The sequence below is a fragment of the Acartia tonsa genome, chromosome 9 (genome assembly GCF_053477335.1).
Source record: "Acartia tonsa isolate MP-2025a chromosome 9, ASM5347733v1, whole genome shotgun sequence".
Lineage (NCBI taxonomy): Eukaryota > Metazoa > Arthropoda > Copepoda > Calanoida > Acartiidae > Acartia > Acartia tonsa.
In genome coordinates this window covers 23,752,964-23,770,213 of record NC_137268.1, presented here as the reverse complement: position 1 = coordinate 23,770,213, position 17,250 = coordinate 23,752,964, and the positions used below count along the sequence as shown (strand labels likewise).

The 17,250-nt window shown below is 29.7% G+C and overlaps 1 protein-coding gene across 1 annotated transcript; it reads right to left on the bottom strand.

The window, feature by feature from the left end:
* Positions 1-367: 367 nt before the first annotated feature.
* Positions 368-13,397, bottom strand: Pu (GTP cyclohydrolase punch). Its single transcript, XM_080172323.1, has 12 exons — positions 13,339-13,397; positions 9,235-9,317; positions 8,832-8,912; positions 4,247-4,298; positions 3,864-3,974; positions 3,371-3,415; positions 3,032-3,068; positions 2,554-2,600; positions 2,081-2,137; positions 1,729-1,827; positions 1,479-1,533; positions 368-1,000 (listed from the first exon to the last, which is right to left on the bottom strand). Exons 2-12 carry the CDS (start codon positions 9,315-9,317, stop codon positions 942-944), a joined length of 726 nt encoding a protein of 241 aa, XP_080028449.1. The 5' UTR covers positions 13,339-13,397; the 3' UTR covers positions 368-941.
* Between the last annotated feature and the right edge of the window lie 3,853 nt (positions 13,398-17,250).

Sequence of the window (17,250 nt, the reverse complement as noted above, 5' to 3'; positions counted from 1 at the left end):
GGTGAATTCTGTATGGGGCCAGGATAATAGCTTGAAACTGTCACAAGATCGGTGGGTTTAATCCCTTAGAATCACAGCCTTCATGAATAAGCGGTTACCGAGATTTTAATTTTTCCGACGGGCAGACCTGTATACAGGGACATAAAGAGCTGATAAATTGATGTACATTCCCAATGATGATAAACTTAACTAACCCTTCTGTAGATCACAATAAGTGGTTGTAACGTTTAAGCACTTAACTATATGGACCAATCCATCAACATTTAATAAAAAGTCCCCAAAGTTGTTAAGCCAATGTATTGGAAATATTGGAATAAACAGTCCAATGTCACTTCCCTCCCTGCGTTTATAAGAGTTTAAGAGCAAGTTTTTGTTCAATAATTTATTTAACATGATAATATACAAATAACATACAATATTTAAAATAACTCATATTTGATTTTCAACTAAATGCATATAACGATTAATATAATTAGATAATATGGTGGTTTATTATATAAATGTATTATACAAAATCGCGTCAGATCACAGTAGAAATTTCAAATTTCCGTTAGGCAGTTTCTACCATATTTGTTTTAAAGCGAAGCTTTTCTAGAATAAAGGTATCATGTTAATATGATTTTTGAATAATGATTCCTAGGATAACAAGGTACAATATTATAAGCGAAGCATCTCTATGATAAAATCATAAAAATGAAAGTATCTCCTCATACAGTATCCTGAATTTAGTAATTTTTTAACAAATTAGTGTACAATTTTGTTTACACTTACAAATTAATATTTTGGCTTTTAAGTTCTGACACTCTAAAAGACTAATTGTTAATTTGATCTACCTCCCGAATTTAGAGCGTCGCTTTTATGGGTGTTGTCATCATTGTTTTTATATATGTAAAAACAAAATTTTAACGAAATCATGGAAAGGAAATTTTTTGTCTTTGTGTTTATCTTCTGACCAAAGACATGAATTCTGCCCGGGTCTTGGAATCGTCTCTAAAAACGCCTAGAAAAAAAAATTGATAAAAAACCATCCCTCGAATTGAAAACCATGATAAGGGTGACCAAATGCTAAATGATCGCACATGGTTGTTACCATTATCCTTTTTTAAAGTAGTAGGTTTTTTATGCGTTCTTCTTGTTAGGGAAGCTTTACATAATACATATGTATATCCCTGGAAGGGGTCATGGTTATAATCTTTTTATTAAGCCTTCAGTTGATTTTAGGCATTACCTCGCAGTGCAATTTAATGCGCGTTAAAGGCCTTTTTATCCTAGGTGGCATTCTTGTTAAAATGGCAACATAACGTGTAAAAGTTTAGCTGCTTCACCGTTAGCAGTCTATAAAACTTTCAATTTTGAAGAAATGTTCAATCCTGGGAATTTTATAACGATCTGTAGATCCTATTTTATTGGATTTGTTTAAAAAAAGAAGTATTTTATGCTCTACAAATTTATCCGCAAATTTGAATGAATAAACTTACCCAGCATAGAGGAGGTAACTGTCATACTGTTAATTTTCTGTACACCTCTCATTACCTATAATCAAAATAAATTATAAGAATACTTTTATCTCGTATTTTATATATAAAATAATGATAATTTATACTTGGTTGCGCCCTTAGCATCTAAAGGCATTGTATTCGAGGATTGAAAAAATAGCTTAAGACTTAAATCTTAAAGTAAGATACTCTAAACTCATATATCTAAACATCAACGTAAAGATTTGCTTACCATGCACATGTGACAAGCCTCAACAACAACACCAACTCCTGCGGGACTCACAGCCTCCCAAACGGCCTCTGCAATCTCGCGGGTCAATCGTTCTTGCACCTTAACGATAAAAAAAAAATTTTTATACAAGTATCAAATGCTTTGGTTATATCAAAAAACACTAATTATAAAGGCTTTGCCAATTTGACCGAAATATAAGTGAAAAATGTGAGATTTATACAATTTGTTACTTTCCTTGTTATTACCATAACAGCATTATGATAAACAATAAGATGTAAAAAAAAATAAAATATTATCTCAAAATGGATGTAAAAAAAATGGTTGGAAAATAAGAAGTAAATAAAATATTAACCTGGAGACGCCTGCTATACATTTCTACAATACGAGCAAGCTTGGATAATCCAAGAACCTTAAAAGTGTTTATTATTTTTATTAAATGATAAATTTCATATAATTTAAATTTATACTTTTTATCTGTTTGTCTTTCCTTAAATAACGATAGGTAACTACCGATTTAAATTTTTAGAAAAGCAGATAATTCAATTTCTTTCTTTCTTCAATTATTTACTTTCCACCCCCCCCCCCCCCCATTTAAATTTCTCGTCTTTGAGATGTTTTAGAATATTAAAAATTGCATCTTAATATTATACATTTATTATGTAATATTTTTAAGACCAATGCTAAAATTTTCTAAAAAATTCTTATATAATAAAACAACTTCGCAACTGGAAGACATAACCGCTCTTGTTTTCTTGCTTTAGTTTTACTTTACTCCTTTTAGATAACAGATTAAAACTGTAATTTCAAAAGCTATGAAAGACTTACTTTTCCAGTAGGAAGATAACCAATAGACACTTTACCCATGAAAGGAACTAAAAAGTAAAGATATCTCGAAGCAAATTAAATATTAATTTATACAGTTATTATTAAAATATTTTAACTGAAGGAATTAGATAATAAAAATAAATAATAAAAATAAAAAATAGTTTCTTATCACATCGTATTATAGACAACATTCCGCGAATAGTAAAATAGAAAATTTAAAGAATCATTTAAATTTTGTTAGTCTCGAGGGTCCGAAGGCCTGGACTTAAAAACTGTTATTGATATCATGATTTTTATTTTATTATTCGTAGAAAGTTACATGATTTTTTAGAATGGCTAAGAACCGATTCTAATCCATTAAAAAAATTAATATTTTGAAGCCACAATGTTAATATATTGGCACCCCTGTTTTGTAGACATTACATGAAAAAAGTCAACTTTAGAAGATATAAATATCAATAATGTAATGTTTTATTACCTAAATGATGCTCACAAAGACTGAACATGTCAATATCCTAAAATAATTGATCATATACAAAACAATTTAGATTAGGTCAGGTATTTATATTTTTTTGAATGGCTTCTACAATAAACATTTTGATTTTGGAAAATAAAAATAAAATAGATAAAGTAAGGATTTTTTTTCTTGGATATTTTTCTTGCAGGGGGAGGGGAATCCCCTCCTTTCAAAGAAATAGTCATCCTAAATTATATAAAAAGGTTCCTTGAAAAAGAAAACCAGCAGTTATCGAGTTATTTATTATTACCGCGACGGCTCAAGACAATTTTACAGCCAAGAGAAAATTAATAAATTTACCTTTACAATTACCATCTCGTCTGTCTGTTCATTGAACACTGCATTCTAAAAATTATTTTCAAATATAGAATAGTTTTATTCACCACTTCGTACCATAAACAGATTTCCGCGCATATTAAAATGAAAAAATGATATTTTTATTATTTTCGTAAAAAGCTGTACATCAGTATCCGGTTCTAATCCAGCGGATATGCATCGGTTTTGAAGCCATACTGGAAGATAATTTAGCTTTGTTTGTAGTATCACAGCTACTTCACAAAGCTTTATGTCTATCTGTCCTTCTGTCTGTCATCCTGTCTGTCTTTCTTTAACGATATAAGTTATACTTGTTATACTTTCAGACTACACATACCGATACTTGATTTGACAATATATTAATTGATACTGAATATTTCATGTTTTTTTTTATTTATTTCTCTTTTTCTCTTTCTGTGTTAAATTTTTTCTTTCAGAATCGACCATGTGTATTCATGCGCCTGACTGTGCAGCATACCTTAACAACTTGAGAGATAGTGAGATCATATCCATGTGTGAAATAAATCAGAGCCTTGGCTGCTCTCTTGGGGGTGTCCAGTAGACCCTCGCGGTTAGGATCCTCTCCCATCTTTAAAAAAAATATATATTTTAGGATGGAAGATATTAGATAATTATAAACTGAATAAAGAAAGAGAGAGAGATAGAGAGAGAGATAAATAGATAGATAATTGAGCTGTGTGTTTTTCCTTGGATAGTCTCATTTCAACAGCGTTGCCGTGTATTATTCCATAGATAGATAAATAGATAGATAGATAGATACAAAAGGGAGAAAGAAAAAAGAAAAAGATATTGCATTTGCTATTATTTAATCTTTATTTAAATTTTAAATTTAATTTTTACCTGTTTAAGAATATTTCTGTAGGATGCTGCGATAGCTGGAATCATTTCTTCCCTGTTGTATTCAACAAATGTTTAAAATATTATTAGCAGTGCATCTACTCTAGATCTAGGATATATTCGTACGTCCGTTTAGGGTTTTTCTTTATATTTGTTTAAAATTTAATTTTAAATTCATTTACAGCATTTTATTAAGTTCTACTATATTTATTTTTTAAATTTTCCAAACTTACTGTTTTGTTTAAATAACAGTTTATAATATATTTGAATATAGCTGTTATTTGTTGACTAGCAGATTTCTAGGATGATTAGACACAATAAAGTAAATTTTTAAAATGTGAGAATAGGTCCATAGCAGATAAGCTTGTTGTGTAAATATGCTCTAGTCCCATTTAATTTCACAGTTATAATTGTCAACATTGACCTATTTAGAGGATGAATTTATCATACATAAGATTATTGCGTTTTGCCTTTAGAAACATTTGCCATATAAATCCTTTTGTCGCTAGCGGATTACAATATCCCCCCCCCACAGTGGGATTTTTGGTCATTTTTTAAATTTCCTCAATTTTGAGTTAAATGTCCCAGGGGCTAGTATTACCATTCAAAAGTTGCCATGCAACAGATTTTTTTAAATACTACAAAATTAGGCAAAATACAGCCGTTTTGCTGAACGTGGTCAAAGGAATATTTTTAAAAAGTGAATTTTTTCATTAAAATCATCATACATTGCTTTTCCTACTTTTTCCTAGAATAAATTGGTGTAAAAATCTGATTAAATGATATGTAACAATATTTCATTGATATATACACATGTTTCTACTTTAAAATGCAAAGAAAAATTAGAAAAGTTGTCATAAATCTGTAATTTAAAATCCAAGAACACCTAATATTGCATCTTAAAATAACATGTATTTTTTACGTTTAAAGGTTTTTCTCACTTGGGGCTACGAGGTGCCAAAAGTTATTTAGGCCCTGATTAAATTCAAGTATTCATAATTCAGGATTAGTTCATAACTCTTGGCACCTCGTAGCCCCAAATGAGAAATCCAGCTTAGAAAATAGACACTATGAAGTTTTATTAATATAAATTAAATACCATTATGAAGTCAAACTTCTAAAAATTGATATAATTTAATAACACACATATTTAATCTTTAAAGGTTACCTTTCCGTTTTTAATAGTGAAGCTATTCTGTAAATGATACGTCCGTCTGTCGGTACATCTGTCCGTTAGAAACATTATTAGGGAAAACGTGAATTTCTCGGCTGCTATTTAAAAGACTTTATTACCATACTAAGAAGCATCCAGATTATAATTTACTAAGTCCTTCAGTCTATCGGTAATGGTCTGACAACCAGTTGATTTATATTTGAACAAGGATGACAACATTCATAAAAGCAAAGCTCTGAAACGGGGTGACAGACAAACATTAAGTCATGTAGAGCGTGAATATGTAAAATATATGTAAATAAGTCTTGTCAAAATTTTGCCTAAATTTTTTGCAAAAGTTCTTAAATATAAAATACTGTTTAAGGGTATACGGACATTGTTAGGATTTGATTATAGAGATGCTTCGCTTATAATATTGTACTTATAATATTGTACTTATAATATAATTTAAAAATCAACATAAACGTATGGACATTCTGGTAATGATTATAGGGTTGATACGCTTTACAGCACTAATACAGGAATCAATAGAACAATTCTAACATGCCTAAGTTAACGAAAAAGCTAAAGTTACGGACGCAGGGACGTACGGACTGACCCTAATTATAGAAAAGCTTCGCTGTAATTTTAGATAGACAGCTTTTTTTGGGGGAAGATTTACCTCATTGATGGTAATCTACTCTATATAAAACTAACGTCTGCGCCCCTAGCATCTAGGGTATTTGAAGGGATATAGAAGGGCAGAAAAATAGCTTAAAACAATACTCAGGCTTATTTATAAAAATAAAATAGCCTAAAACCATCCTATAAGAAGCTTCCCTCTAAAGAAGAACCATATCGGTTCAGTGGTGAGTGAGATCCTTCGCTACACACAAAAAAGCTTAGTACCTTATATTATAGGATATACTGAAAACATATATACAATGATTATTATGAAATAGTTTTAGTAACAAAGCTGCTCAATTTTTATAAATGTGCGTATGTCTTCCATTCTGTATTTCTGAAACATTTGATTTCTAAGCCACTATTTTTTTCTGTCTGTCCTTTAACTTTGTTTGAAATACTTAATTTATATTGTTCTTTCCTTTCAATGGTCTTGGTTTCTAAATTTATATTAGTCCCTGAATCCACTTTCATTTACTGTATTACTAAAATTTTCCATCCAACTATTAAAATTTGAAAATAATAAGGATGACAACATCCATTAAAGCGAAGCTCTGAGACGGTGGGAAAAACGAACATTACCACTTATAGATTGTCATAAATAATCAGAGCATAAATGTATAAAAGTTGAACAGAAATGTAAGTAAATTTGTTGAAAAACTTAATAATTACAGGATAATTACAAAACTTGTTGTTAAAAACAGTTAAAAATTGCCATGTTAAATTGGACATTCTGGTTATGATTATAGAGTTGCTACACATTCTAAATCGTACGTAACTACTACAGGAATCACCATGCAAAGTATGATAAGTTTGATAAGACAATTCTAACATGCCTATATTAACGAAAAAAAGTTATCCGTTCCAAACAGATTGACAGACGTACGGACGGACCCTAATTATAGAGAAGCTTCACTTTTAAAAAAGATTTTACAATATAATAAGGATGACAACATCCATAAGTAATAAAGCACCAAAAAACTTGGCCTAAACAAAAAGGCAACTTGAGTTATAGAGCAGTTGTTTAACATAAAAAGAGAGAGATAATATGCAAAAACTCTTTTGAAGCATGACAGATAAACGGACAAGATAATGTATAGATTAGATGCACATATATTTTAGCTGTGAAAATTACATTTTCCCCATAGCGTTACGGACTTATATCATATATTACATTTTTTTTTAATGTTTAAAAAGTCATATTTGATAAGTAATAGGAGATAGTTAAAAGAAAACGATCAACAAGGAAGTTAAAAAAAAACTTTTGTATAAGTAATACCACGATACATTAAATAAAAACTCTTAGATAGTAAGATTTTTTTTGTCCAAAGATTAAGATCTCAGTGAATACTGAACCGATTGGATTCTCTAAATTAATCCTGTGTTGGTTTTATGCTAATTTATTCTCAAAATTAAGACTTGGGATGGGTTTAGGCTATTTTTCTAGCGCTTTAAATAAAAGCCCCTGGACTCCAGAAGAATAGAAGAATATTTTTACTATAAACATCATTACTTAAAATCAGTATCGAATTGAGAATGCATATAAAATCTTGAAGAACATCACATTTTTTTCCTATTTTGTATGGTGTATGTTTGCAGGGCTCGGCAGCCTGTATACCTCGGGAAACCATTTACAATTTTAAATATCAACTGAAAGTTTGAACCTGACCCAAGTATAACAATCCCTCTTATCAAAAATCTTTTAAAGCATCATAACGGGTTTAAATTTACGGCTTAGTCACAGCTGTTGCGCAGCTGCCGAGCCCTGTATACTATTTATTGATAACTTAGAATAATATATTATGTATATTAATCATATACACCTTAAAAACTCTCCAAAAGTTTTAATTGAGGTCTCAGTCGATGTTAAAATAATTTTTTTTAATATGAATAATTTCAGAAATTTCGAACTTTTAACTATATGAGTAGATTAGTTCTAGGGACATTTTTCTTATATAAAATCACAATAATATGTTTATAATATGTTATATTACATAAGCTATAACCTGTATATGAAAGGTTTTAACTTTATTTTTAGATAAAATAAGCTTTTGTTGGTATTTGTGACTCATAAAGTTAAAAAATCCCCAAAACAGCCAAAAAACCCACTGTGCCCCCCTCCCTATATTGTTTTTTAAATTAGCGATAAAATGTAGACTTATTTAAGGTTAGGTTAAGTGGCGGGGAGGGGTAGTTTATACCCTATGAGTATGCATATCCCTTGCAGGGCTACTACCCAATATAACCTAACCTACAATAATAAAGTAAAAATATCTGTAGCAGCAGAAAGAGGTAAGTAGTCCGTTAAGCAAAAAGAGATTTTACCCTTTTATCATTAACTTATTTGCCTATATCCTTGACAAATTTAAATCATCACAACATTATATGTGTAAGGATTAGGGAAAATGATAAATATTATTGCTACAAATGAATTCAAAATAAACCCTAAGTAATTTTTCAATTATTTTGACAATCTACAATACAAAGTAGAACAAGATAAATTTGTCTATCGGTCTGTCCGTCTAAAGCTCAAGATCTCGGTAACCACTGAATTAAGAATTTAACTACATAGTTTTTTGTTGCCAACGAAAATTTTAATTACGATATTCTAATGCTTTTAACTTAGCTTATTTTTTTAAAAGTTTGATTAGTCTATTACTATTACTCTGTTTGTCTATTTATTCAATTTAGTCTATCTATTTGTCTATCTGTTTATCTATGTTTATTATTTATCTATAAACATTAAGCTGCCTTGAACTTTGTTTGTTGTTTGAAGTTTCAATATCGCTGAGACCACTGTCTTTGCCTGTAGATTCGCCGGAGATCTTTCTACTAAAAATGCAAAAATAATTGACTTTATTACTAATAGAATTATTTTTGCATTTGTCTTCCATAGATTTATACACATACAGCCTCAAATTATTCCAAATTATACAAATTCAAAGTTTAATTAAATAAATTAAATGTGATTTGATTATATGGACATGTGCAAGGACGTCCAAGTCTTTTTTGGGGGAGGGGGGTGAAGAGAAAGGGGTAAAAAATCTGGATAGTAGGTGTAATTTCATTTTTATGGCAGGAGGGGGGGATATAAACTTTTGTTTACTACTTCTGCTCTTGGACATCCTTGGTCATGGCTAATATATATTGATACCTTTCATACATTTCGACTTCACTATCTGAAGTTTCATAGTCTGGTTGAGAAGAAACAAGTTGGTTGTAGTTTAACTCAGACATCTGGAAAATAAAACTTAATCAATAAGGTTTCGTGATTTTTTAAGTATTATCTTTTTCGGATGTTTATCCTCCAAATCAACCATTTTTTAAAGCTATTTTAAAATTCATTGGTTATTTAAAGACCAGTCCTAACTTTATTTATAGAGCCCTTTTCAATTTGCGAACTATTATGAAATGATCTCATTTAAACACGTGCTTCAAAATTTATCAAATTATCTAATTTTTATTTCATAACGTTTTGTTTTATATATACCATTTCATTATATCTAGAATAAAAAGATCAGGAAAAAAGATTGGTTTCATTTTGTTTCTTAATAATGATTTATTTTCTAAATTTTGTAGAATCAGAGAACAAAAACCTAGAATTATAAATAAAACTGGCCTAACACCTAATAATTATAATGCACCTATATCCTAATTTTGTGGGGGAAGTTAGATCTAACGTCCATTGTCCTCTACTATCCCTGTATCTCTAGTATATTAATGCCAAATAAAAACTCGTTTTCTTAATTTTTGATATCATGCAATTTATACCAAGAATTAATAGGTCCATAAGTAGCGAAGCTAGTCTAAAATAAGGATTTAATCCCTGTGAAATATCTAGATAACTTGATCTTGTTTGTAGATATTAATTATTAAGGGCAAAATTTTATAGTTAATATAAAACTAATAATTATATAGTAGCCACGCACCATCTAACCTATAAAACTCAGTTATTTAAACCAAATAGTTATATATTATATTATATTAAAAGTTTTTATATACAACAAAAACATTTTTTAATTACATAAATATTTGAATTATACAGTTGCTATAATTAGCGTAGTTGCTCTAAAGTTAGGGTTTATTCAAACGTCATAACTTTTATATAAAGTAGATTAATCTAAGTAAACTCAATTAAGTATTGCACAAACGCTAAAGAATATTATAGGCCAAAAAACAAAAGTTACTTTAAAAAATAAAAAAAAAAAAAAAAATTAATTAAAAATCTTACTTAACATTGCGTTCTTTTTTTGAAATCTTTTCTTTATGCCACCTCACTATAGAATATGCAAATTACTATTTTGATAGAATTATAAATATTTTTTTATTTACTGAAACATGTTGTGGTTAGATTAAAAGATAATATAATTTTTATATTGTTTTTAAGAATCTAAGAATAAATCAATAACTAATAAACAATTTTAATGCTTTTTTAAAGAACAAAAAAAGCAGCTTAGCACATAGCATCAAGGGCTTTATATTAAAAGTATTGAGAGATGATAAAAAAATAGCATAAAACAATAAAGATGGGCTTCTGATGGTGTACTAACGAAATAAGGATTATGCTTTTAAAAACATGTTTCTGTTCTAAAAGCTTGTATTTTATGCACTTTATGACAATTATGAAAAATACTTCCTAGAATATGTGCTAAAGTTTATACATAAATTTTAAAGAAAATATAGCAAATAATACAATATATTTAAAATACGCAGAAACGTGCAAACATGCATATAACTTATTTCCATGTTTCTCTGTATGTCAGTAAGAATAAGAGCAAGTACGTCAAAGGGGGGGGGGGTAAAGTGGGCATTACCCCCCCTCAAACGTATTTGGGAGTGCCGTAGGCACCCCCAAAGTTTTTTTTTCATTTTAACCCCCCCCCCCTTTCAGGGGGGGTGAATTACCCTCCCCAAGCAAATTTCACCCCCGGGGTAAAAATTTTTTGGGGGGGGGGTAAAAAAAATTATTTTACCCCCCCAAAAAAAAAATTACCCCCCCCCCCCAAATAAAAAAGCTTGGAAGCCCCTGAATTAGAAGCATTTATGAATGAAAGTCTGTTTATATCCTTTTAATTAAGAAAGCTTAATAAAGCTCTTTAAAAAGTTAAATTATATAGATACCTAGTGGATGACCCTTTCAGAAACGTTTCACATCCATTTCTTTCTCTGACTGGTCGGGAAGCTACCTTATGGTTCTTTTAACGAAAAAACGAACAGAAAAAAACAGTGCTTTGTATAAATACTAGTGTATACGCCCATAGAGGCCTTTAGAGGCGTGTTTTTATTCATGTTTTTAACGTTAGTGGTGGCGCCTAGCGGCACTTCAAGATATTGTCAATTTCTCTTTAGAGGGCGATTATACAACATAGCTATAAACCTTCCCAGGACCTAAGAGAAGCTACATTGTGAAGGAAAACCATATCGATTCAGTAGTTAGCGAGATCCTTCAATACAAACAGACACACACACAGATCCTGTTACTTTATTATAAGGATGTAATCTTCGTTCTTTTATCCTTATATCAAGAAAATAAATAATCTAGGTCGGGTTAGAGAGTTAAACAATTATTAAAAACAAGTTTTTTTTTGCAATTGCACTGCTAATATATGCACAAAATAACAAGAAAGGCAACATCCATAAAAGCAAATCACAGCATATTAAGAGGTCAGACAAACGAACATTAACAAATATAGATCATCAACACATTTAATATATTAACATTTTTTTATAAATATAAATAAATATTTCGTAATAATCTATTCCAAAGTTGCTTAATTACAGGATGCTTTTTATAGACACACTACCATTTTAGACTTAAGGTTCCTTTATGATATTATGCCTAATAATCCAAGGAATTCATAATCCAAAATAAAGGGAAAATACGGAGTTTCTGGTGATGATTATAGAGTTGTTACGCTTTGTATTTGCACACATACTAAATTAATATATCATAACATGAATGAAACACAAAAGTTTAAAACTATGTATTTCAAAAGGGTTTGGACTGTTTGATTGACTTACGTTTTCAATCCAAAGCTATTTTATAAAGCAGTATGGTTTTTTTGGTCTGAAGCTCAAGATTTCTAACAACAGAACTAAAGGCAGAGTCCCTATATGCTGGGGGTTTTAACCGCTATTATCTAACAAAGAATGATGTAAAAGTCTAAAGGTTTATAATAATTTTAAAAGTTCTTTTTTAACTTGTAGACATCTTGTACTTTTTGTTATTGTTATCAATCAATATGATTTTTTATTTTTTTAGAACGAGTTTATTTAACAATAATAAAAACATAAACACATCTTATTCAATGGGATTATTATTGAATCGGCTATAGCTGTTAACTGCTGGACAGATTAATATTTTTGTGGGGTTTGGGTTTGATGTTGATTTCATTCAAATTAAGTCGCTAGAGTATTTTTAAAAGCGTACCTTTTCTATAATTAGGGTCAATCTGTACGTCCGTAACGGTTAGCTCTTTTTATCAATTTGGACATGTTAGAATTGTCCTATCGTTTTCAAACTTTACATGAAGATTCTTATAACAGTTAGGTACGATTTAGAAAGAATACATGAATATATAATCGTTATCAGAAAGTGCTTATGTTCAAATCCATCTAATTGTACAAATTATTGATTTTTAGGTTTAGAAATAATAATTTAATTTTAGTTGAGATAGCTTTTCTGTTTTACATATTTAATTAAGGGACAATTTACATACATAATTATAATAAACAAGTTATAGAAATTAATCTCTAGGTAAATATTTATATTGTAAATCAAAACCTTGAACTTTATATTTATCTAAATAATCAAATAAGGGCTTAATAATTAGTTATATGTATCAATTTTATGTATTCAATTAAAAAATCAAATGTGTACTATCTAAGTACATAATTATTAGATATATGATTTGCTTAAAGGTCCTATAAATCACTATTCTAAGATTTAATTAGAATGCTTTTATATATTGTGTAAAAAATTTGTGTAAAACAAGGATGACAATAACCATAAAACGAAGTTCTAAAATCAGACGGTATAACAAAAAAAAGCTATGATTTTGATGGGCTAAATAACATATATGTTGAAATTTGTACTATCGATTTAAAACTTTGTGTGATGATTCCCATAGCCGTCAACGTAAATACTTAACATAACTATCAAAACAACCGTATTAGAAATTTAAATGAAAACAAACATACAAATGCTTGATTTTGAATAAAGGAGATTATTATAATAATTTTATCAATTTGAATTTACCGTGAATATTTCAATAAACTTTGATGAACTTTTTTCTGAATATGTTTTCTGTTCTGTTAGTTGCTTATAACTAGATTCTAAACTTAATATCAGCCATACTTTATATGCATTTATATGCCGTACAAAACAACAACAAAATTTAAATTTAAAAGAGCATAAAAGTTTAAATTGAAAGTTGAAGTTTTTTCTGAGACTCCAGTAAAAATATGGATATGATTTGCATATTTTCTTGGGGGCAGCGGAAAATGTCATGTGTGACGTCATTAAAATAATTCGAAAATGGAAGGATGAGAGGAGATATGGGTAAGGAAATCCCTAAAAAAGAGATGGAAATAGACGTATTTTTAGAGACAGCGTAAAGTGGCAACAAAAAAATGACGTCATACAAAAACATAACCAATGAGAGGCAAGTATAAATTTTACCATTGGTCATTACAGTATATACTGCCTCTCATTGGTCAACGTTATTGTATGGCGTCATTTTTTGGTACCACTTTACGCTGTCCCGTATTTTTATGACGTCACACATGACACTTTCCGCTCTTTATATTTATATGGTTTGTTAATGGATATAGAATATACGTAGATATTATGACAGGGGAATATTTGTCATCAATTAGGGTCTTAACATGAGCTTAATTTCGACGTCAATTAGAATATAAATCTGGTTTTAGTATCTATGACATCATAAGAATAACATTAAATGGACATCAATGACGTCATGGAACGTTTTAACAGGTTTTGTCATTGGTACAATAATACTAAGGTCAATGACGTCATAAGGATTGAACCCAATTTTTTTGGTAAATGAATGAAGGGAAATGCCAATGGACAATTTATTAACTTCTTCTCCGACTTTCCTTAACATTGAAAAAATGCATCACAGTCTGTATATAATTTTTAACATGGCATGTTTTACAGGACTTTAAATTTAAATGGTACCCATAGTTTTCTCATTCATTAGCCTTAAAAATTTGGATAATTTTATTAAATCTTGCTGATTTAATCAACCCAGTAGTGTCCAAACTTTTTAACCAACAGTTTTAATCTTTAGAAAAAAGGGACAGTTTTGTTTATCGTCCATTGTCTTATTGGTTAATGGTCAGCTGAATTTAAGTTTCCGATTGTGTACATAATTTCCTCATCCTATCTCCAATAGCTAAAAAAGCTTTAAACTTCCAAAAAAAATTGTAAAATTAAAATTTTGAATGTATAATGTATAAATTTTTAATACATCATATTGCGTTTCCCTTTGACTGGAGTAGCTGAAAACAGGTTTTGCAATATTTGGGTTATCTGCTGTACAACTTCGTAAATTAGGGAAGAAATAGGCAATCAATTTTCAGTTGGTCTGGTTAATCTTTACAAATAAACTTGTTCAATAACCCACGTACAAACAATACGCTTTCCTAACATGTCATAACATTTTGTGTATTATTTCTATTTCTTTATTGCTACGCTACTGATGTTTAACATTTCTATGTTAATATTTTTATGTAAAATAACTATTGTGTTCATAAAAATTGCTAACTAATTATTTCTTATTGATTATAAAAACACCTATTTTTATTGGGTGCTACGTAATCTTTCTCCACTTTGTATAATAAGCGCGTTTTAATAAGCTAGGGCGCTTGCAACATGAAAACAGGGACAATTTAAAAAAGCGCATAATTAAAGGTTTATCGTTTACCAATGGCTGCGCTCATATCTAAGTATTCAAAAGGGGTAAAAAATACCCTTAAACAATCCCAAGGATTTAATGTAAATATAAGACAGCCTAAAACCATTCCATGGCCTATGTGAAGCTTCCTTAAATGGTTCAATCAATTAGTTCTGTGGTTATTGAAATTCTAAACTTCCAACAAAAAAGCCTTGCTGTTTTATATGATAGATTTTCATTAATGTTTAATCAATTCTTATTGCCCAAATCATTATTAATGACCGCCTGAGAGACTAAAGTTTTAAAATGACCATGCTTTTTTTTAATATTATTTTAATTGATATTTGATAAGTCTAGTTTCATAATTCAAGTATTACTTAACTTCTAAAATCCATGCTTTAAACCAGTTAATATCAGTTAATAAAAAAATAAAAAAAGCACAGGCAAAAAATGTATTGTAAAACGAAAAGAATGGTGGAAATTGAAATGATAATTAATGATCGTTATTTTTAAATTTTAAAGTGTTTGTTTCTTGGGTAAAATCTTTTATTTTTACTACTGATCTAGAATTTCCTATTTAAAGTGGAAGACTGCGATTTCGGCTGTCTAGTCTTGATTTTCATTTAAAAAAGAGTCAATAAATTGAGTCTTATAATTGTATCCTTGGGAAACTTATTTTACCTCCATTGGACTATTCCTTACATCTATAATATACCATTCTGACCTTCTGTGATATTTCTGTAATTTACCCTGTTTAAATAACCTTTTGAAACATGGCAATCAATAACATTTGGGATTTTTTAGAATGCGAATCTTCTATACAATAGGGTTTATCATTTACATAACTGTTATTATTAAACTTTATAGTTTTCAATTTTGCGCTCATAACCATACAAGTAGCCGCGACTCTGGGGGCCTCTGTATACTTGATTCAGCTGCCGCAAAAAAATTACCTTACAAGTAAAAATATACATTCCCTGAAAACAAATATTCCTCACTCTTCCTGCAAAAAAAATCAAATCTTATAGCTGCTTCAATTTATGATTTTGACACCTAAAGACATAATCGAAATAAGCGGAAAAAAAGTAAAAAAATTAGTAAATCTTAATTAAAAGGAAAACCACATTTTTAGCACCAATAGGAGCCTATATAGTATTAGGGAAGGAACAAGGGGGGGGGGGGGGAGGGCGTTTGTGATTTAACAAAGCTTCAGTGTAAAGGACAAACATTTCAAATATGGAATCTTGATATAACTTATTTACTTTCTTTTATATAATTTCACTGTAGAAACTTTAAAAACGTTTTTGTGTACAAAACTTATAAAAAATATTGAGAGCATTATGCAAAACCCCAAATTAAAGCATTATTTAATAAGTTCCTTCCGTAAGAAAAAAACATGGATACGGGGGAGAGGATAATGAATGATAAAAATCTTTCCCCCGAATTATATCCGTAGAAAATTGTCCTTTTAGTTGATTAGATTAATTTGTAGAAGACAGTAGAGTGAATAGTTTTTATACCATTACATTTTCCCTTCCTGATAATAAAAAAAAACATAATTTAAAATTACTAAGAATTGAAAACAGCGTGCCCAAAAAACACACGCCATGTAATTACGGAACTTGTGTAAAAATTTAGAAACTAGTTATCTAAAAGTTGAATATTTTTAAGATCAAAGAGAGAGTTTGTATTTAAATACAAAATAAGGACAATTACGCCCATTAGAAACAGAATTTTAAAGTCATAAATAAATAAGCGCAAGGGTTAAAACCCCCTCAAACCTTCGAAACCTCTCATTTTACCCCACCAAAAAGCTTTGACGTCCTCGAATATACGGTATACAGAAAGTTAAAAATGAAGAAAAACACACAAGATTTACTTTAGAACATTTTTATATTTTCATCTGGATTTAGGAAAAAAGGAGAGGAGATAAAAGGAAAGGGAGAAAATGTTTTGCACTTCATACCCCGGTTGATATATATTAATGTAATTTACTGAGCAAGTCCAGGGGGGGGGGGGTAAAAAGCTTGGACGTCCTTGTCTATACGTACACCAGACTTTGTAAAATGGAGATATTGTAAACAGTAGAAACAGAATTTAAAAGCGAGTTGGATACTCAAAAAACTTAATGAATGGATGGATTGTCATATTAGGTAAAGGATTAAGCTACCAGCTAACTATTAAAATGTCGATTTCCGCGCAGCTTAAAATTTGCTGATGCACGGCTGCAAAACCCTGGCAAAGTGAAAGAG